The sequence below is a fragment of the Rana temporaria genome, chromosome 1 (genome assembly GCF_905171775.1).
Source record: "Rana temporaria chromosome 1, aRanTem1.1, whole genome shotgun sequence".
Lineage (NCBI taxonomy): Eukaryota > Metazoa > Chordata > Amphibia > Anura > Ranidae > Rana > Rana temporaria.
The window spans coordinates 228,193,369-228,215,496 of record NC_053489.1 but is presented as its reverse complement, the minus strand read 5'-3'; the positions used below and the strand labels follow the sequence as shown (position 1 = coordinate 228,215,496).

Sequence of the window (22,128 nt, the reverse complement as noted above, 5' to 3'; positions counted from 1 at the left end):
GTTCTTCAAAGGCCATTCTTTACTTCAGGGCGTAATTTTTAGTCTGATCTGATTTGACGACCGTTTTCTAGCCATGTTGCGGGTACGAACTCGTCGCCGAGATCGTGCTGTGCTTGTTGTTAGGATGTGTGCTGCATCCCAGCGACGGTCCATGAACAGGGTGAGGAGGAGGTTGTGGACCAAGAACTGGTTGCTACGCAGGGACCAGTTCTCTCATATGCCTCTGCTGCGGGAGATCCGAGAAAATAACCCTGATGATTTCAGGAATTTTCTTAGGATGTCTGACCCCGTATTTCAGCAGCTTTTGGCTTTGGTGTCGCCATATATCACCAGGCAGGACACCGTTATGCGGGAAGCCATCACTGCTGAGCAGAGGCTAGTTGCTACGTTGCGCTACCTTGCAACAGGGAGAAGTCTGCAGGACTTGAAGTTCTCGACGGGCATCTCCCCCCAGGCTCTGGGCCTCATAATCCCTGAGACCTGTTCGGCCATCATTCAGGTTCTTCAGGAGGACTATGTTAAGGTAAGTGGTGTTCTTTCAATGGTCAAACTAATTCCCAAAAAAAAAAAAAAAAAAGTAATAATTTTCTAATATGCTCAGAATGCTCACTTTGTCTCTATGTATGCTGTTCTACACAATTAGTAAAGCCCTACATGTTTATTTAATTTAGCCAACCTGTCCATCATTCTATGTTGTGGGCAAACCCACCTAGCATAGTCCCTATCTTCCCGTTTATTTGTGGCCTCCATTGTAGTGCTGCATTTTGTGTGTCCCTATATCCCCGTTTATTTGTGGCCTCCATTGTAGTGCTGCATTTTGTGTGTCCCTATATCCCCGTTTATTTGTGGCCTCCATTGTAGTGCTGCATTTTGTGTGTCCCTATATCCCCGTTTATTTGTGGCCTCCATTGTAGTGCTGCATTTTGTGTGTCCCTATATCCCCGTTTATTTGTGGCCTCCATTGTCCAAACCCCCCCCCCTAGATTTTTGAAATACATACTAATAATTATTTTTCTTCTTTAGATATTTTTTGGGGGGTTGTTTCTCATCTCATCTTGAGCCCCACTCCCCCTAAATATATTTTTTAAACATCAGAGGGGGGTGATTAATATGCTTAATTGTTCACATTTTTTTTTTTAATACTAACCTTTTTTGTTGAATTGTTGGTGGGATCCCTTGTAATTTTAGCTATATTCTGTTTAAAATCTTTGTTCTAATGTTTTTTATTTTTTCTTTCTATCCAGTTCCCCACCACGCCACAGGAATGGCAGACTGTGGCAGCGGACTTCTCCCAGCGTTGGAACTTTCCGAACTGTGGAGGAGCCATTGATGGCAAGCACATCCGCATTGTGCCCCCACCCCATAGTGGATCCCATTTCTTCAATTATAAGGGATTCCACAGTGTTGTTTTGATGGCGGTGGTCTCAGCAAATTACGAGTTTTTGTACGTGGATGTTGGGAAAAATGGCCGGATGTCGGACGGCGGTGTCTTTGCGGAGACGGAGTTCGCACAACGGCTTCGGTTGGAGGACCTAGGATTGCCACCTGCGGAGGAGAACGAAGAGGGTCTGCCCTTCGTGTTTGTAGCAGATGAGGCTTTTGGTTTGGGTCCCCACCTCATGAGGCCATTTCCCGTACGCACCCTCACCCATGAGAGGAGGGTTTTTAATTATCGGCTGGCCAGGGCAAGACGTGTGGTAGAGAATGCCTTTGGAATCATGGCCAGCCGATTCAGATTGTTTTTAACAGCAATAAACATGGCGGAATACAAGTGGAATTATATTATACTATCTTGTTGCATTTTGCACAATTTTTTGAAAAGAAATTCTCAAACGTACCTGACGGTATTGCCTGATGAGGCTGATCTTGTGGCTCCGGAGCCGGGACATCAGGCTAGCCATAGAGGCTTGGCCCCCCAAACCGCACGTGCAGTGCGTCAATCCTATGTGGACTATTTTATGGGGAGGGGGGCCATTGCAATGCCTGATCTTGTTTAAAAAAATAAATTTACTTTTTGTTTGATGAAACAGTGTTTATTTTTTTGATTTTAGTTATTTGTAAGTTTTGGGGGGTAATGTTTCTTTTTCGTAGGTTCTCATCCAGCCATGTGTTTGGGATGTAATAAATTCCCATGAGTGTTAAATCTTAATAACTCTACAAATATGCCTGATTAATTTAATGAGTCTGCATTGATACCAATAACTACACACAAATTGTTTGGAGTCCAAAATGTTATTTATTTGTTACTTTTTTAGTTTTGATTAGTACAACAAATCATTTTTTTTTTTTTTTTCGTCTTTTTTGATTATTTCAAAATATAAAATATTTTCTTTATTTTTTTGGTCTTTTTTGATTATTACAAAATATAATTTTTTTTTATTTTTTTTGGTCTTTTTTGATTATTTCAAAATATAATATATTTTCTTTATTTTTTTGGTCTTTTTTGATTATTACAAAATATAATATTTTTTTTATTTTTGTTGGTCTTTTTTGATTATTAGAAAATATATTTTTTTTATTTTTTTTTTTTTTTTTTTAAATTCAAGGAAAAAAGAAAATACACCAAAAATTAAACCCTCCCCAAAACATTAATAAAATTTTTTAGCTGCCGTTCCAGCGTCTTGGCTTTGTGGCGTATTTCACGGCAGGCCAGACGTATGTCCTCAACTTGGGCCCTGCAGGTGAGAACCTCGCCGATGAGGAGCTGGGCACTATACGTGTCCAGTCCCTGACCAGCCCGATTTCCTCCTGAAATGTGGAACCAAAACATGTGTTAAAAGATTGTATGCCTATATCTATATTCACAGAAAATGTGGTAGATGTTACTTTACCGGATGTTGAGGCAGGTTCCTCTTCCTCTACATCCCTCGGGGGTGTGGCTTGATTGGCTTGTGCCTCCTGCCTTTGTGCTTCATTGTGCCCTACAAGATTGAAGAAAGGGAAAACATGAGGTTCAACCATTAAGAGCGGCCTGAAATGACACCCAAAAATTAAAAAATGATAAACAAAAGGTCACTATTGTTGATTTTTAAACAATTATCAATAAAATAGACCAATATTTAATCCATTCACAAAGTAATCTCAAATCAGTTAACACAATTTTTACGTTTAGATATGTAAGCTAAACAAGTCTCCCCTGGATCTGCTCACCCCTGTGTGTGACCCAACATAGGTTGTGATTGTGACAAACAATTGTGCTACTGAGTACACATGTTCAATAAAAAAAGGAGTAGCAAACGCTCCTTTTTGTGAATCTCAAGGTATTTACGTTTCTTCTAAAATAAGCTGAAACACATTTCCATCTAGTCCAGAATTGAATACACCTTTTTTTTAAGCCCCAAAAATGTCACAACTTTCATATTTGTGTCGACTAATTGGTCATAGGAGTCGTCGTTCATTCGCCCACAATTCCTCAATTTACGATTTTTGATCAGATACAGTGCTTCAACTCCCCTTTGCACATGCCAACTAGGCATGATGCCATTTCTCGTTAATATGGTCTTGGATTATTGAAAGTCACCGAATGAACGACGACTACGACGACTGCATCATGCGTCCACATTCATAATATTCATTTTATGGTCAACCTGGCACAAAAAAAAAAGGGCACAAAGAACACACAAAAATAATTAAATACACATGGAAAAAACTTACTTCTTCTTCGAATCACCTTATTAATTCGGTAAAGTTGGTGGGGTTCCCTTTTTTTCAAATCCGACCACCTTTTGCGCAGGTGCTCTCTGCTCCTGGTTTTACCAAACTTCCGCTGGAGCCTACGGATGACCTTCTCCATAATTTGTGCTTTTACTTTATTGGGATGCATGTAGGGGCCATGCTTGGCATCATAGTCCTCCCTCCTCAATATGGTGACCATCTCCACCATTTCATTAAATGACATGTTGGAGGCTCTGCAGCGGAATCTGCGGCGTGGTTGGGCCTGGCCTGCCTCCTGGCTTGAGCTGGAATACACCTCCATGTTGTCCATCTTTTCTCCCTCACCAAACGACAGAGAAGGGGCGTGGAAAGGACGATACCGAACGTCAGGGGCGGGGTGTCGTGCGGAGCGTCACGCGTGCGTAGTGTAAAAGGGATGGGACGTGTTTGGAAACGGCCTGCATAGTCTGTGGAAGAAGTCGTAATTCCCGATCTTTCCTAATAACGACGAGACGTAAGTTTTTAATTCCGACTTTATTATAGTGAATAGGGAATGAGTTTGTGGGCTAGTTAGGGGAAGTAAGCTAGTGCCTTTAATTACATTATGTTTTGGCTTCTGTTTCATGTGCAGAAAGAATGGATGCCTTCAAGGATGCGGACTTCCTGACAGACTTCATCCAAAAATGGAAGGAACATCCAGTTCTGTGGCAAACCAAAAGCACACTAAATAAAAACAAAGATGCCAGGGAGAAAGCTAGACAGAGCATGCTTGTTTTTGTGAAAACAAGGGTCCCCAACGCCACAACAGCCACTGTGAAAAATAAAATCAATTCCATCAGGGGCACCTACAGGGCCCAACGGGTCCAAGTCCTGGCCTCAATGAGGTCTGGGGCTGCAGCTGACTCCATCTACAAACCAACCCTGTGGTACTACAGTCAGCTGCAGTTCCTGGACGACCACATAGAGACCAGGCCATCCCTGTCTACCCTTCCCCCAAGAGGTAGCTCCCAGCTTCCCAGCAGCCAATCCTCCAGTCTTCCCTGCAGACAAGAGCAGACAAGCTCGGAGGAAGAGGAAGAGTTCCTGGAGGACCCCAATTGTGAGCCGTGGAGAATGGTATGTGTTTTTTGTTTGAATTTAGTTAGTATATGACAAGTATAGTAATAATGGTAAATGTATGTTACTATTGTTCTAAATTCTATGTGAATCTTGTAAAGTTTAGGGATAGGATCAATAGTCAGTAGTGGGAAAACATGATGGGGTCAAAATGGGCAAATTAATAATGTTGATGAAGGAGTGGGTGGCATTTTCAGATAGGCCAGTAGGGGGGGAGTAACGCAATACACCTGCAAGGGGTCCCAGATGGAAGACACCCTTTTTGAGTACTATCTAGTTGACACTAAATTGATTAACCTAATTTTTGGGTAAAAGGCCACTTATTTACTAAATTAGGCATGCAACAACCCACATAATTCCAGGGGGACCATGTCTGAAGGTGTTTAAGGGGCCACATAATTAAGGATGGCGACCCTGTGTGTAATATATATTGACATTCAATTTGCATCACTCATGATTGTAAAAATGTGTGTGATTAATGACAAACACAAATAACATATGTTCCTTTTTTTCATACACAGGCAGACCCAAGCCAGGAACAGCCAGGGCACACAGGGAGCCAGGAACAGCCAGGGCCCACAGTGAGCCAGGAAGAGACAGGGCCCACAGGGAGCCAGGAGGAGCCAGGGCCAACTGCAAGGCAGGAGGTGGCAGAGCCCACTGGGAGCCAGGAGGTGGCAGGCCCCAGTGGGACCCAGGAGGCACGCCGGCGGGATACCATCTCCCGGATCCCTCCATTCCGCAATCCCAATAAACGGCTCAGGAGTATGCGACAGATGGAGGAGGAGACCCAGGGCCTGCTTCGCCAAGCTACTGCAGCCATCCGAGAGCCACCCAGTGAAGTTGAGGGGTTCGCAGCGCTCATTGCAGCCAAGCTGTACAATCTGGAGCAGAGCCAGCGTGTGCGCTGCGAACTCCTCATGTTCGAAGCCATAACCATGGCATCCCTGGGGCAGCTCGATGACGACACCCACATTGTGCGGATTGCTCCTCCTGTCCTTGCTGCTCCTCCTGCTCCTGCTCCTGCTCCTGCTCCTGCTCCTGCTCCTGCTCCTGCACCTGCTCCTGCTCCTGCTTCTCCACCTCATGAGGCTGCTATGGCTCCTGCCACCTCATCTCCTCCAGGAACCCAGCCCCCAAGGACTCGGGCTTCCGGGAAGGCTGCAGGGAAGACTGCAGGGAAGGCTGCTGGGAAGAAAAGGGCGAAGAAATAATACGGTGCCCCTGATGGAATTTTTATGTGGACTCACAGGCTGTATTTGTGGCTTCGGGGACCCTTGTTTTCAGAAAAAAACAAGCATGCTCTAAAGTGCTGCCTACCCTGGCATCTTTGTTTTTATTATGTTGTGTTTTTGGTTTGCCACTTTTTTTTTTTCTAAATTTTTATGAAGACTAAAATAAAAATTTAATTTTCAGCCAAATTTAAACATGTTTCTTTATTGTAGATTTGAGAGATCAGTATTGAGTGGGCAGACCCATGACAAAAAAAATAATGAAAACATTAACAAGGTAAAAAAACATGCTTGTGGGTGAGTAAACTAAAAAATTAGGTTGTTGCATACACTTCACACACTCCTAAATAAAAAAATAATAGAGATTACTAATCAAATTGGTGAGAAAAATTTTTAAAAAAAATAAAAGGTGGACCAATATATATATTTAAAATGTTTAAGATGGAAGATACAACTAAATAACAGAACACAAACATAAACATTATCAAACAAGAAAGAAACTAATTAAAAGCTTGTCATAACTATGCAACAAGATCAGCCGCAACAAACGTCCATTTCTGGGTAGCAGTTAAAAGCAGGGGTTAAAGATGCGGTTTATTTTCTTGTCTATAAGCTGAAAAACACCTTAACGAATGTGCTGATTCCATTCTGAACAGTCGTTTTACATGAATGAGCGCTGCCGTCTCCTAACTTGCTTCTGAGCATGCGCGGGCTTAAATCGACGTTTTTACGTACACACGGTCAATGTTTAGAACACAGAAAACGACGTCGGCCAAAAACGACACATAAAATTGAAGCATGCTTCAATTTTTTTCTGTCGTTTTTTAGAAGACATAAAACGACGTTTTTGCCCACACACGGTCAATTAAATTGACGTTTTTGAAAATGACGTTTTTTTCCATCGCAGAAAACGATGGTGTGTACGCGGCATTAGGGTGTTCAGAATTCCCTATACCTCTCTCCCATGTGTTGCTGTGAGAAAAAAAATCTTTAAAAAGTTCTTAAAGTGACTCTACACAATTACACAAGCAAAAATTTACTCCTAAAATGTAATGCAACACAATTCTGTATTTAGAAGGTAGCTGAACAAAAAAAAAGTGCAAAAAGTAAACCAATAAGCAGTGTAATCAATAGCAGGATCTAGATCAGCCATTCTCAACCAGGATTCCGCAGAACGTTAGGGTACTGCTGGAAGGTGCTTGGGTTCCTTGAGCTGTGACTGAATGACCTCCCCGCTGATGGTGCATGTATAGTTCTAGGGCCAATTGCCACTTGTCAGAGCCATGAGCATGACACCAATGATCTTTTTAGTTGTCTATTTAGCATTACCCCTCCTCCTAAATCAGAGGAGAGAGGGATCAATCTGCTCCGCCTCCTCTGTCCCCTATACTCTGTGTCTGCCTGCCTGAGAAAGGGGATGTGTGGGTAGGAAATTTGTACTGCAGCCAGCAGGTACATCTGGCCATATGATTGATACCACTGTCTGAGCCTGCAGAGACCAACCTGGGGCGGTGAGCTCTGCACTCTCCCCTATTTATCTCCCTCCCTATCTCCATTCTTCCAGAAACTTCACAAACTTGCCCAGTTGATTTAATGTCCAGTTAGCACTGGGACAACTGAACTCTGATGTAAAGGGGCACGCTGCTGGATTCTGATGTAAAGGGGCACTCCGCCAGACTCTGATGTAAGGGGGCACTCCGCCAGACTCTGATGTAAGGGGGCACTCCGCCAGGCTATGATGTAAGGGTGCACTCTGTCAGGCTCTGATGTAAGGGGGCACTCTGCCAGGCTATGATGTAAGGGGGCACTCTGCCATGCTATGATGTAAGGGGGCACTCTGCCATGCTATGATGTAAGGGGGCACTCTGCCAGGCTATGATGTAAGGGGGCACTCTGCCAGGCTCTGATGTAAGGGGTCACTCTGCCAGGCTATGATGTAAGGTGGCACTCTGCCAGGCTATGATGTAAGGGGGCACTCTGCCAGGCTATAATGTAAGGGGCACTCTGCCAGGCTATAATGTAAGGGGCACTCTGCCAGGCTATGATGTAAGGGAGCACTCTGCTGTAAGGTGGGACTCTGCAGACTCTGATGTAAGGTGGTGGCACTCTGAGGACACTGAATCATGAGGAAATGTTTGGGCAAGTGGGGACTCTGGTGTGAACGTGGCACTCATCCTGACTGTTGCACTCCATATGTTGTTTTGTTCTGCAGTCAGAAACAGTGAACAATGCTGCCAGCCACAGAAATTTCCCTGGAGGCTGGTTATGTAGAAATGTTTAATTAAAAAAAAGGTCCTTTGTCCTGAGGTTTATTTGACCCCTGTCCTCTGCCCCCCTGACACCTGTACAGTCGCCTGCTGGCCTCTCATCCTCTGCCCTGCTGACCCACTACACACTCTCCTGATGCCCCCTGTCCTCTACCTTGCTGACCTCCCATTCTCATCCCTGCCTGCCATGTTTTACTGCACCCCCACATCAGACCAGCTAGATCCAGCCCTGCAGGATACTAGACTGTTTCTGGAACCAATAGCAAGGTATTTTTTTACAGCTTCAGCAAATTTACTACTTATGCCGCGTACACACGTTCAGGTTTTTCCGACGGAATTCCGCTCAAGCTTGGCTTGCATACACACGGTCACACAAACGTTCTCTGAACTTTCGACTGTCAAGAACGTGGTGACGTACAACACAACGATGAGTCGAGAAAATTAAGTTTAATGTTTCTGAGTATGCGTCAAACTGTTTCCGAGCATGCGTCGAACGTTTGCGCGTCGGAATTGCTACAGATGATCGGATTTTTCGTTGGAAAATTTGAGAACCAGCTCTCAATCTTTTGTTGGCAATAATTCCAACAGCAAAAGTCTGATGGAGCATACACAGGGTCGGAATTTCCATTCAAGAGCTCACATCGGACTTTTGCTGTCTGAATTTCCGATCGTGTGTACTGGGCATAACTCTTCATTGTATTAAGGGTAACAGGGATCTCAAGCAAAGCGATTTAAATGTTCCAGAATTCAGTTTTAACTTTTCTTGGGAACACATATAGCTATCCACAATTTTTCACTTATTGCCAACATACTTTTTCTCTTCCCTTCTTTGAAATGTAAAAACCCTCATTTTCATTTTACAGCTAACATTTAACCTGCCTTTATTTTGCCTCCCCTGGTTCCACCCTTCCCCTTCAATCCCTTCCCTTCCCTGTGAATGACAATTTTAAACAAAACCTTTTTGCACACTGTGAGAAGCTTACAGTGTGCAGTGAAATCAAAGTAAACAATTTCAGTGCAGAAGAGGTACCTGTACAACTGAAGGTAGGGCTGGAGTTTAGTTTTAATGGTCTCTTTTTTTTATGAACCGTAGTTACTGCCATGGTTACTTAATTAGTAAGGAACTAGTGTCAGTTAGATTTCTTTTTGGGCAGAGCCAGCACAACCCCATCATGTAAATAATCATGCCGGCCTGGGCAGGGCTGTCTTAATGAGAGGGCACACCTGGGCACTGCCCAGGGGCCCCAGCTGCATGGGGGGCCCCTGCCTTACCCCAAAGCAGCTGGTTCTTGAGCCCGGGCTGCCCCTTTACATCCCAGATACCCCCCCAGCACTCTGACCCCTCTACACCCATATATCCCCTACCTCCTACCTACTTGATTTATGTTTACCTGCACTGTCTCTATTGTAGGGACCCCAGAGCATTACTTTGCCCAGGGGCCCATGATGCTATTAGGATGGCCCTGTGCCTGGGCTCAAAGTACCGGAGGACAAAATATTGCTCACAAGACATTACATAAGCAATGCTCTGTGCTGCAGTAACAAGCAGCCGATACAGGAGAAGAAGATGAAGTGGAAGGGTAGGGGGTTCTTCAGAGCGTAGTGATTGTCTCTGTTATAGTGCTGGAGATGAGCTTTTAAGCGACTATTATAACTTAAAGCCTTATGCCGCGTACACACGACCATTTTTAACGGTCTAGAAAAAACAACGTTTTTTTCAACACGATTATTGTTAAAACGGCCTTGCCTACACACAATCGTGGGGAAAAAAATGCTCTAGCAAAGCGCGGTGACGTACAACATGTACGACGGCACTATAAAGGGGAAGTACCATTCAGATGGCGCCACCCTTGGGGCTGCTTTAGCTGATTCCGTGTTAGTAAAAGACGATTTGCACTTTTCAGTCTGTTACAGCGTGATGACTGTGCTTACTCCATTACGAACGCTACTTTTACCAGAACGAGCGCTCCCGTCTCATAACTTGCTTCTGAGCATGCGTGTTTTTTTCACGTCGTTAAAGCCCACACATGACCATTTTTTACGACGTTAAAAACGACCTGAAAATTTAGAGCATGTTCTAAATTTTTAATGGACATTTTTTACGTCTTGAAAAATGCTCTGGAGCCCACACACGGTCGTTTTTAATGACATTTTTACATCCCGAAAAACGGTCGTGTGTACGCGGCATAACAGTTGATGAAGAACCTTTCAATGCCCCTTTCTACTGTGTATTTGACAGAAGAAGGTACTTCAATCTACAAATATTAGCCGTAGGTACCTGGACATGTGGTAAAGTGGCAATCGATCCATTCTTGTAGATTTCGTTCATGGTTCTCTGCAGGTTTACAGCTTGCTGTGTCACATGTTTCAAGAAAGCAGAACTCTCTCTTGTCCGCTCGTGAGAATCACCTAGCTGGAAGCAATCACAAAGGAAAGGAAGAATGACAAATCTTGATGTAGATTGTTAAACTGTTAGCTGCTTTATGGCAGACAATAATATTAGCCAGGCCTTTTTTCCCATGTACAACTAATAAATCAAGGTCAATGTAGCTATAGATATATTTTTGGGTTCTGAGAAGAAGTTCGGGCAAACCCACACAAATACATATTCTAGGCAGAGAAGACCTAATGAGAATATGCACAACACCAGCTCTAAAAGGGTAGGATTAATAATAGGTTTGGAGAAGCAGGGTATTAAACTTGATAGCATAGTAAAATACTGTCCAAATAGATAGCAGCTCATATTTTTGCCATTTAAATACATACACAGTACAGACCAAAAGTTTGGACACACCTTCTCGTTCAAAGAGTTTTCTTTATTTTCATGACTATGAAAATTGTAGATTCACACTGAAGGCATCAAAACTATGAATGAACACATGTGGAATTATACATAACAAAAAAGTGTGAAACAACTGAAAATATATTTCATATTCTAGGTTCTTCAAAGTAGCCACCTTTTGCAGCAGATACATCTCTAGAACTGTTAAGAGGAGACTGTGTGAATCAGGCCTTCGTGGTAGAATATCTGCTAGGAAACCACTGCTAAAGAAAGGCAACAAGGAGAAGAGACTTGTTTGGGCTAAAGAACACAAGGAATAGACATTAGACCAGTAGAAATCTGTGCTTTGGTCTGATGAGTCCAAACTTGAGATCTTTGGTTCCAACCCCCGTGTCTTTGTGCGACGCAGAAAAGGTGAACGGATGGACTCTACATGCCTGGTTCCCACTGTGAAGCATGGAGGAGGAGGTGTGATGGTGTGGGGGTGCTTTGCTGGTGACACTGTTGGGGATTTAATCAAAATTGAAGGCATACTGAACCAGCATGGCTACCACAGCATCTTGCAGCGGCATGCTATTCCATCCGGTTTGCGTTTAATTGGACCATCATTTATTTTTCAACAGGACAATGACCCCAAACACACCTCCAGGCGGGGGAAGGGCTAAATGACCAAGAAGGAGAGTGATGGGGTGCTGCGCCAGGTGACTACCTCTTGAAGCTCATCAAGAGAATGCCAAGAGTGTGCAAAGCAGCAATCAAAGCAAAAGGTGGCTACTTTGAAGAACCTAGAATATGAAATATATTTTCAGTTGTTTCACACTTTTTTGTTATGTATAATTCCACATGTGTTAATTCATAGTTTTGATGCCTTCAGTGTGAATCTACAATTTTCATAGTCATGAAAATAAAGAAAACTCTTTGAATGAGAAGGTGTGTCCAAACTTTTGGTCTGTACTGTATTCCAAAATATACTTAGCTATTTTCCCCCGTTGTTTTTATTGTTATCCTTTATTGGGATAAAACATCAGACTAACTTTATCTGTTGATAACAATCACCTACCAATGTGTACATATCATGGATGGCAACACTTGGATGTCTCTACTGTACCTCAGGAACTCCCAAATGGCTCTAGGCTGGTTTCACACGGGCGGTCTGATCAGGTCCACCTGTCAGTTTTTCAGGTGAACCTGATCAGACCATCCATAGCCCTCTATGGAGTGGCGGATGTTAGTGGACCACTGACACCCACCAGCATCCGATCCTGTGAGCCAAAAACAGCGGATTGGATGGCAGTCAGATGGAAACAGACAGGAGGTCTGTTTCCATCTTACAGCCCCATAGAGAACAGCAGAGCTGTGTCCGTGTCTGCTCTGCCTAGCGGAGCAGACACAGACCTGTCATCCACCTGCTGAGCTGGCAGATGCAGACAATGGACAACGCCCGTGCAAAACCAGCCTTACAGCATTGTTAGCACATCCCATATTGAATTGCACATGACCTATTAAATAAGGGGCACCCATATAGCATTATTGGATGTGATAGGATTGTGGCTATGCTCGACATTCTCAAAACTTGAAAAGTGCAGAGGACTTCTTTAGTATCTTGAAGAACAGTAGAGGCAGTTTTAGATTAGGTTAGGCCAGTGTTTCTCAATTCCAGTCCTCAGGCCCCCCCAACAGGTCAGGTTTTCAGGATTTCCCTCAGATGAAAAGGCTGTGGTGATTACTAAGGCAGTGAAACTGATCAAATCACCTGTGCAAAATAATGGAAATCCTGAAAACCTGACCTGTTGGGGGGGCCTGAGGACTGGAATTGAGAAACACTGGGTTAGGCAAATATGTTTGATCACACTACAACAGGGGTGCTAAAACATTTGAAGAACGAGGGCCACTTAAGTGATTGGGTAACCTTTCGCGGGCCACAATAAAAGGAAATGGTTCAGAATTTCAAATTATTTATTTTGAATAGCATAATGAAGATTTTAAACAGCAATCGGGATCATAATTTTCCTAGTGTGTGAACACGGACTTTATTCACTTTTTACAAGGACTCTATGGAGTTGATTTACTAAAACTGGAGAGCGCAAAACCTGGTGCAGCTGTGCATGGTAGCCAATCAGCTTCTAACTTTAGCTTGTTCGATTAAGCTATGACAATGAGGCCAGGTTCACCCTTGTATGCCAAACGCTCTGACATTGGGAGCTCATGTCGCATGACGTGTGAAAATCAATGTTTCCTTATGAGAGCCGTCTTAACTGGTCCGACACAAGTCGGTCTGACTTTGAAAACGCTCCCTGTACTACTTTGGTTCTACTTCAGGCCATTGAATATCATTGAATATCGGACTATCACAACGTTGGTTCAAAGCAGTATCCTGTTCATTCAAGTCGGATGGAAGTAGGACCAATGTAGGATAGATGCAGTAGGGCAAAGTAGGATGACAGTCGTAAAACAGTCATGTCGTATCTGTGTGAACCCAGCCTAAGACGTGGAAGTTGATTGGTTTCTATGCAGATCTGCACCAGATTTTGCACCCGTGTCTATTTCAGAAGATGCAGGAGGAAAATAGAAAGGAATGGTTCCTGTATATGCAGCCCCTGCTGTCCTAGCGTAAAACAGAATGTGACAGCGAGGCTACACAGGCCTCCTCGACCATGAGGTGGGGTTGCCATTGGGACCCCTGACACTACACCAGTGTTTGGGGGGGGGGGGGGGGGAAAAACACATCTTAACTATGGGGTTTTACCACCCCCCAAACCGGAGTCTAAACAAGCCCTTACTGCCCTGAGCCTCCTATAAGGATGCTTTCACACTGATGTGCTGTGGTTTACCAGTACCATGGGTGCAGCGCAGTGCACATGCAGCTTTCCTGTTAGCTAAGCTTTGCCATATACTTCTATTATATCTTGCGGGTGTGGTGCACTTTCTGAAAGCGCACCAAACCCGCAGGGTATATTAAAAGTCTATGGCTCAGTGCAGCTAACCCATAGGAAAGCATGAGATTCACTGCGTTGTGATCAGTGTGAACGCTACATAATAGTTATTAACCCTTTTATAGGTACTAATATGCCAATCGCAAAAGCACTGCTTCCTCTGAGGCCACCTGCTTCCTTCGCTGCCGGTGCTGGCTCCATGCACTTAGATGCTTTGGGATGGCATATGCTTCCCTTTTTTGAGGTCACGGGACACATCAGAAGGCACCGAAGGCTAACACGATCATTTTTCGTGTTGTAAAAAACAACGTTTTTCAGGCTCCAGAAAAAACAACGTTTTTTTCAACTTCATCATTAAAACTATGTTGCCCACACACGTTCGTTAAAAAAAAAAATGCTCCAGCAAAGCGCGGTGACGTACAACACGTACAACGGCACTATAAAGGGGAAGTTCAATGCGGATGACGCCACCCTTGGGGCTGCTTTAGCTGATTTCCTGTTAGTAAAAGACGATTCTCGATTTTCTGTCTGTTACAGCGTGAAGAATGTGCTTACTCCATTACGAATGGTAGTTTTACCAGAACGAGCGCTCCCGTCTCATAACTTGCTTCTGAGCATGTGCGGGTTTTTCACGTCGTTAAAGCCCACACACGACCATTTTTTACAACCTGAAAAACGACAAAATTTGGCTGTTTTTCAGAATCTGAAAAATGCTCTGAAGCCCACACATGATCATTTTAAATGACATTTTTAAAAAACGTAGTTTTTTACTACCCGAAAAATGATCGTGTACGCGGCATAAGGCTTGCTAGCGACAGTGAGTGGATGACGGGTGTTCCATACTTCCCAGATATCGAGAATACTGACCTTACAGTTTGATCACGTTGTTCTGATGAATATACTCCCTTGGGGAGATGGAAGGGAGGATTGTGTGTCATGGCTTTGAAATGACATAGTTTATCTTTCTACAGATTTATTAAGTGAGGTTTTTAAGTAAGTGGACCAGCTGCTGCCGCTGGTGTCTTTTATTACTAAAAGTGCCGTTTTAGTTTGCTAGTTATATCTGGCTATATATGCACTTGAAAGCAGATCTCTGAAAGTGTCACTAAACCCACATCATAAAAAACTATCAATAAATGTTCTATTACATGCTGTTCATACTCACTCATCACTATGAGATTGATTTTCTGTATTCTGCAACAAAACTGGTTGATCCTGCTGCTCTCTATCACCCCCTTCTGTGCAAGTCCCCAATTCAGCTAGAGATTTTGCAAAGCAGCATTGACAACTCTGCACATGCTCAGTTTTTAATGAGTTTCTATGCTGAACATTTCCTCCCTATCACATCTGAGCACCCCATGTGACTATGGAGTCGCACATGTGGGCATATACACAGTGAGAAATGACAGCCCACTCCCAATGGGGGTGGGATATTAGATCTTAAGTGATGGAGGCTTCACCTCCCTCTTAATCAAAGACACAGGCTGGAAGGGCGTGACACAGCCTGTGATTGGAAGAAATCCACCCACACCATGGTATTTCCACAAAACAATAAAGATTTGATTTAAAATATATATTTGTATGCCAGTTTAAAAGTTTATTGATATTATTTATTTTTACTTGTGTTCCAAAGGCCTTTTTTTTCACATGTGACCAGCAGCAGATGACTAGAAGCTCTTCCTGCTACTGTTTCCCTGCAGACAGGCTGGGGAAGATTTGGGCCATGTGACAGCTGTAAATCGATTAGAAAAACTGTATTACAGTGCCATCATCCACATACAGAAATAGACGGGACCATGTAAATTAAACAGTGTGGGGTAGATTCAGATAGATTAGCGCAAGTTTTTGAGGCTAGTGCCGTATCCAGAAAGCACTTACCTCAAAACTTGCGGCGGCGTATCGTAAATCCCCCGGCGGAATTCAAATTCCGCAGTTAGGGGGAGTGTACTATTTAAATCAGGCGCGTCCCGCGCCGATTTAACTGCGCATGCGCCGCCGGCTAAATTTTCCAGCGTGCATTGCTCCAAATGACGTCGCTAGGACGTCATTGGTTTCGGCGTGAGCGTAACTTGCGTCCGGCCGTATTCTGAATCGACTTACGCAAACGACGTAAAAATTTAAAACTCGACGCGGGAACAACGGCCATACTTAACATAGGATACCCCTCACATAGCAGGGGTAACTATACGCTGGAAAAAGGCGAACGCAAGCGACGTAAAAAAAAAGCGACGGGCGGGCGTTTCTGAATCGGCGGAACTCCTCATTTGCATATTCGTCGCATACAAAAAACGAAACGCCACCTAGCGGCCAGCGGGAGATTGCAGCCTAAGATCCGACGGTGTAAGTCACTTACACCTGTCGGATCTTAGGGAGATCTATGCGGAACCTGATTCTATGAATCAGCCGCATAGATCCGACTGTCGGAACTCAGAGATACGACGGCGTATCAGGAGATACGCCGTCGTATCTCTATCTGAATCCGGGCCTGGGTGTTTAGTATCATTTTAATGGCTCAGTTCCATGACGTGACAGGTACACGGCACCTGCCCACCACTGGCAGAAGAAAATTCAAGGCACTTTTAGGGTGAAATATAACATGAAAATCTGAACCATGAAAGATTTTATCCCAACCATGAAACACAAATGCTGGTCACTTATTGATATAACTTTTGTTTTACATGAGTTTTTTTTCTCAAACAGCAAATCTACTTACCACTGTTTTGTATATGGTGTATGTTTCCTTTTCATGCTGCATTGCTGCTCTAAATTCTGCTTTATTGGTAAATGCAAGAGCTATCAGATGGTGGCTGTATGAAAGAAAAAAAAAAAATTTCGTTTTTTTTTTTTTTTTAGAGAGAAAAGTTACATTCACAGCAATAGTAGCAGCAAGATAAAATAGAAGTCATTTGATGTTTAAGAAATGTTGTGTCATTGAAAAGCAAGATATGCCACTGGTGAAATCCCCCAAAATAACCATTTGTCATCTACTTTTATAGAATAAACTTTTTTCATATACAATTATTGCTTGGTACACTTCAGAAGTATATCAAAACCTCTTTCCGCTAAAATGGCTATCTTTCTTTTCTAGCTTGAAAAATATTTAGAATGCTGGATTCTAGGATTTAGAATGTTGTTACATAGAAATAGGACTCTACACCAGGGGTTGTCAATTCTTTTTTAAAGGAATGGCAAAAGTACACTGTTGGGGAGCAGTCTATTGTTGGGAGGAGAAAAAAAATTCTCTAGTGTCTGCTCAGCAAGAATCGAAAAATACCCCAGCTTCAGTGGGAATAATAAATGCCTCAACAGTCACCGTTAGGAATATTGCCCCATTACTGGTGCTATTGGGAGGAATAGTGCCCCCATTGCTGGTGTCAGCGAGAAAAATAGTACTCCTTCGTTGGTGTCTGTGGGAGGAATAGGTTACATTGTTGGTGTCAGTGGGAAAAAAAGTGCCTCATCGTTGGTATGAGTGGGAAGAATAGTGCCTCATCATTGGTGTGAGTGGGAAGAATAGTGCCTCATCGCTGGTGCCAGTGAGAAGAATAGTGCTTTATTCTTGGTGTCAGTGGAAAGAATAGTGCCTCATTGTTGGTGTCAGTGGGAAGAATAGTGCCTCATTGTTGGTGTCAGTGGGAAGAATAGTGCCGCATTGCTGGTGTCAGTGAGAAGAATAATGCTTTATCGTTGCAGTGGGAAGAATAGTACCTCATTGTTGGTGTCAGTGGAAAAAATAGTGCCTCACCATTGATGTCAGTGAGAGGAATAGTGCTCCATTGTTGGGGTTATAGGGATGAATAGTGCTCTATCGTTGGTGTCAGTAAGAGGAATAGCATGCCATTGTTGGTGTCAGTGGAAGGCATAGTACCCCAATGTTGGTGTCAGTAGGAAAATAATGCCCCAGTTCTCTATTTGTGTCAGTTGGAGATACGGTGTTCTATTAGGCCTCGTACACACGATAGGTTAAACAGAGGACAACGGTCTGATGGACCATTTTCATCGGTCAAAACCGATCGTGTGTGGGCCCCATAGGTTATTTAACCATCGGTTAAAAAAAAGCCAACTTGCTTTAAATCTAACCTATGGATTCCTAACCGATAGGTCAAAACCGATCGTTAGTAGGCACGACCATCGGTTAAAAATCCACGCATGCTCAGAATCAAGTCGACGCATGCTTGGAAGCATTGAACTTCATTTTTTTCAGCACGTCGTTGTGTTTTACGTCACCGCGTTCTGACACGATCAGTTATTTAACCGATGGTGTGTGGGCGCGACGGACCATCAGTCAGCTTCATCGGTTAACCGATGACAACGGTCCTTCAGACCGTTCTCATCCGATGGACTGATCGTGTGTACGAGGCTTTAGTGTCAATGGGAGGAATAGTGCTTTATTGTTGGTATCAGTGGGAGGAAAAGTGCCCCATTGCTGGTATCAGAGAGAGGAATAATGATTTGTTTGTGTCATTGGGAGGAATAGTGCACTATTGTTGGTATCAGGGGGAGGAAAAGTGCCCCATTTCTGGTATCAGAGGGAGGAATAGTGATTTATTTGTGTCATTGGGAGGAATAGTGCTGTACTGGTGCCATTTGTAGACCAGTGCTCAATTGTTAGTGTCAATGGGAGGAAAAGTGCCCCATCATTGGTGCCATTGGTGAAAATAGTGCCCCATTGTTGGGGTTAGTGGGAGGAATAGTGACCCATCGTTGGTGTCAATGGGAGGAAAAGTGCCCCATCGCTGGTGTTATTGGTGGGACTAGTGCTCCATTGTTGGTGTTAGAGGGAGGAATAGTGCTATATTGGTGCCAGTGGGAGAAACATTACTCTATTGTTGGTGTCAATGTGAGGCGTAGTGCCTCAACATTGGTGTCAGAGGAAGGAAGAGTGCCCCATCATTGGAGTAAGTGGGAGGAATAGAAAAGCTCAACTAGGTATATGATGAGAAAGGGCCTTCTTATTGCAGCCTTCAGTCTACAACAAGCAGAGTTCCTGAAAGACCCAATGTCAGGCCCCGTACACACGACCGAGTTTCTCGGCAGAATTCAGCCAGAAACTCGATCGGAGCCGTATTCTGCCGAGGAAACCGGTCGTGTGTACACTTTTGGCCGAGGAAACCGACGAGGAACTCGTCGAGCCAAATAGAGAAAATGTTCTCTATTTCCTCGTAGTCAATGAGGAAACTTGGCTCGCCGAGATCCTCGGCGGCTTCACAAGGAACTCGACGAGCAAAACGATGTGTTTTGCCTGTCGAGTTTCTCGGACGTGTGTACGGGGCCTGAAAGGTGAATGGAGATACTTTGTAGTCCAGGAAATATTATGTCAAAAGCACACAGAACCTAAGTTAGATTCTACAATTTGAATAAGTATTTCTCGCTTGCTTCTGACCCGTCTCATCATAGAAACATGGAATGTCATTGCTCCCCACAAATAGCCAAGATTTATTATTACTAAATAGAGCTTTTCCACTCAAACATAACGGAACACTGTTTAGTCTATTGCGTTATGTAAGTTACCGCATAACCAGAGTTAGGCTTTGGAAGTGGCTGCCTATGATATACACGACTTTCTGCTGAGTCTCTATACAGGTGGAACAGAAGTGGCCACTATCTCTCCTCCCTCCGGGTTTACACAACATGTATGTGCGTGTGTGTGTGTATGAAAGGGTCCAAGGCGTGTGAGCGGCCCTAAGATATGATAAATCACTTCTTCAATTGTTATGACTTGCCAAATGTCATTTTTTTTCTGCATTAGCCTGCAATTTAGATTGAGTAGCTATGCGACAGATAAGCAGCTTGGTGTTAGTACCTGGGGGAAGAGATGAAAATGATCCTGGAAAACATCAGAGAAGAGTTTACAAAACTGTATAGCCAAAGGGCTGTATAGTTTCCCTCTGTCAGAACAGCATGATGCTAGATTTAACAGTGTCAGGCAAAATGAATGTTTTCTAGGTATGTGCGCCGTCACAGAGGAAGCCATGGAAACACCCCTACTATGCAAAAGTCAGCGGAAAGAGATTGGCTGGAAGGAAAATGATTGTGTACATCAGGGATGCCCAACCAGTGGCCCTCGGTCTTCAAAAGGTTGGGCACCCCTGGTGTACATAAATGATCTGGGTTAGTAGACATCTTTTTAAACCTCAAAAAAGGAACCTTCGAGAGTCACAGAGTTCTATGTCCCTGCAAGTACTATCTCATATTTTGTATTTTATATAACATTTAGTATGTTTGTATAACAGCACCTATCCTGGCAAACCTGCATATCATAAAAGTATAACTATAGGCAAAATCCAAAATGAAGCAAACTAACAATAAAATAGCTGTTTTTTTTTGTTTTTATACAAAAAGTCACCTTTGTAACATAGTTACAATACCTGCCGGTTCTGCCAGCAGATTCATTTTTTTTTCACTTTCTTTAACAGGGTGGCCAATTTTAAAGCAGAGTTCCACCCACAAGTGGAAGCTCCGCTTATCTGTCTCCTCCCCCCTTCCGGCGCCACATTTAGGGGGGTACCTGTTTTTGACAGTTACCCGTCCCCAATTCCGTAAGACCTCATCATAGCAAGGAATGTCAAAAGTTCGGCCCCTGCTCCTTCCCTGCCACTGGGCCTATCAAAAAAGCGCAGGGTGCTGTAGAGAATCGGCTGTGAAGCCGATTTCCCTTACAGCCGGTTTCCGTTACAGACAATGGCAGCGGCAGCAGCACCCAAGAGCCGATGGAAACATCAGCTGGTGTGCCGACATTGCTGGACTCCAGGACAGGCAAGTGTCCTAATATTAAAAGTCAGCATCTACAGCAGGGGTCTCAAACTGGCGGCCCTCCAGCTGTTGCAAAACTACAAGTCCCATGAGGCATTGCAAGGCTGACAGTTCCAAGCATGACTCTTACAGGCAGAGGCATGATGGGACTTGTAGTTTTGAAACAGTTGGAAGGCTGCCAGTTTGAGACCCCTGATCTACAGTATGTGAAGCTGCTGACTTTTAATTTTTCCGCTTTAAATAGTCACAACAACTTTTGTAAAGTCTAATGGCGCGTACACACAGTCGTTTTTTGTGATGAAAAAAACCCGACATTTTTAAAAAGGTCATTTAAAATGACCGTGTGTGGGGAAAACGTAGTTTTATGTCTTCTGAAAAACAACAAAAAAAAATTGGAGCATGCTTTAATTTTTTATGTCGTTTTTCAAAACATAGTTTTTTGTGTCATAAAAAATGACCGTGTGTAGCTAAAACTACGTTTAAAACGACGTTTTTAAACCCGTGCATGCTCAGAAGCAAGTTATGACGCGAGCTTGAATGGAACAGAGTGCCGCCGTATGTGCTGAACGTAACCGCGCTCTGCTAGAGCATTTTGAAAAAACTATGGTGTGTAGGCAACGTCGTTTTTTAAAATGAAGTTTGAAAAACGTTGTTTTTTTCATGAGAAAAAAAATCGGTTTTTTTTCATCACAAAAAACGACCGTGTGTACGCGGCATAAGCCATATGGATAAAAGCTGACAATTTTCTGCACTCCCTGTCAGTGTTATATCTTAAAGCGGAGCTTCACTCTCTCAATCAATATGGACTATGTCTAATCCTTTTGCTGCTAGAATTAGCAAATGGATAGAAAATTATATTGTAGTTACTTTGTTTTAAACTTTTTTTTTTGCATTTCTGCAGTTACTTCCTGGTTTCTTGACGAGGCAAATGATGTCATACATCCCAGGAGTCTTCAGGAGGGGAGGGAGGGTTCTCAGCTCAACCAATGTCTGAGCTAAGGGCAGGTGGATTCCAGGAAATAAATGCTATAGGAATCATCTGCCCTTACTCAAGATGGCTACTACTAGGGATACCCAGGGGTGGTTTTTAAAATGATTTCTCAGCAAAATAAAGCATTGAGACAAGGATGTCTGGAGGAGGTTTCTTTGAATATTAAAAATGTATTATCTAGCATTTTTGGTTTGTGGCGCTCAGATGAGGTAAAGTTCCACTTTAACTCCTGTAAATACTGGCAAAATGGCAATTTTTCATTTCAGAACCGCACCGCAACTGCAAACCAAACGTTTGGCTCGTGATTGCAGTGTTGCCCCCATTCATTACATTGAAGATTTCGACAGGCTGTGCTTCCTGTCAAACTCTAAGGCCCCATACACACGGGAGGATTTATCCG

General features: G+C 43.5%; 1 protein-coding gene across 1 annotated transcript in view; it reads right to left on the bottom strand.

Annotated features, from left to right (window-relative positions):
• Positions 1–22,128, bottom strand: part of LOC120937729 (clustered mitochondria protein homolog) — a 109,701-nt gene that overhangs the window by 3,674 nt on the left and 83,899 nt on the right. The window contains exons 23-24 of the mRNA XM_040351178.1: positions 16,698–16,791; positions 10,548–10,682 (exon numbers count right to left, since the gene is read on the bottom strand). Of these exons, the coding sequence (XP_040207112.1) occupies positions 10,548–10,682; positions 16,698–16,791 (229 nt within the window). The remainder of the gene's footprint in view (positions 1–10,547; positions 10,683–16,697; positions 16,792–22,128) is intronic.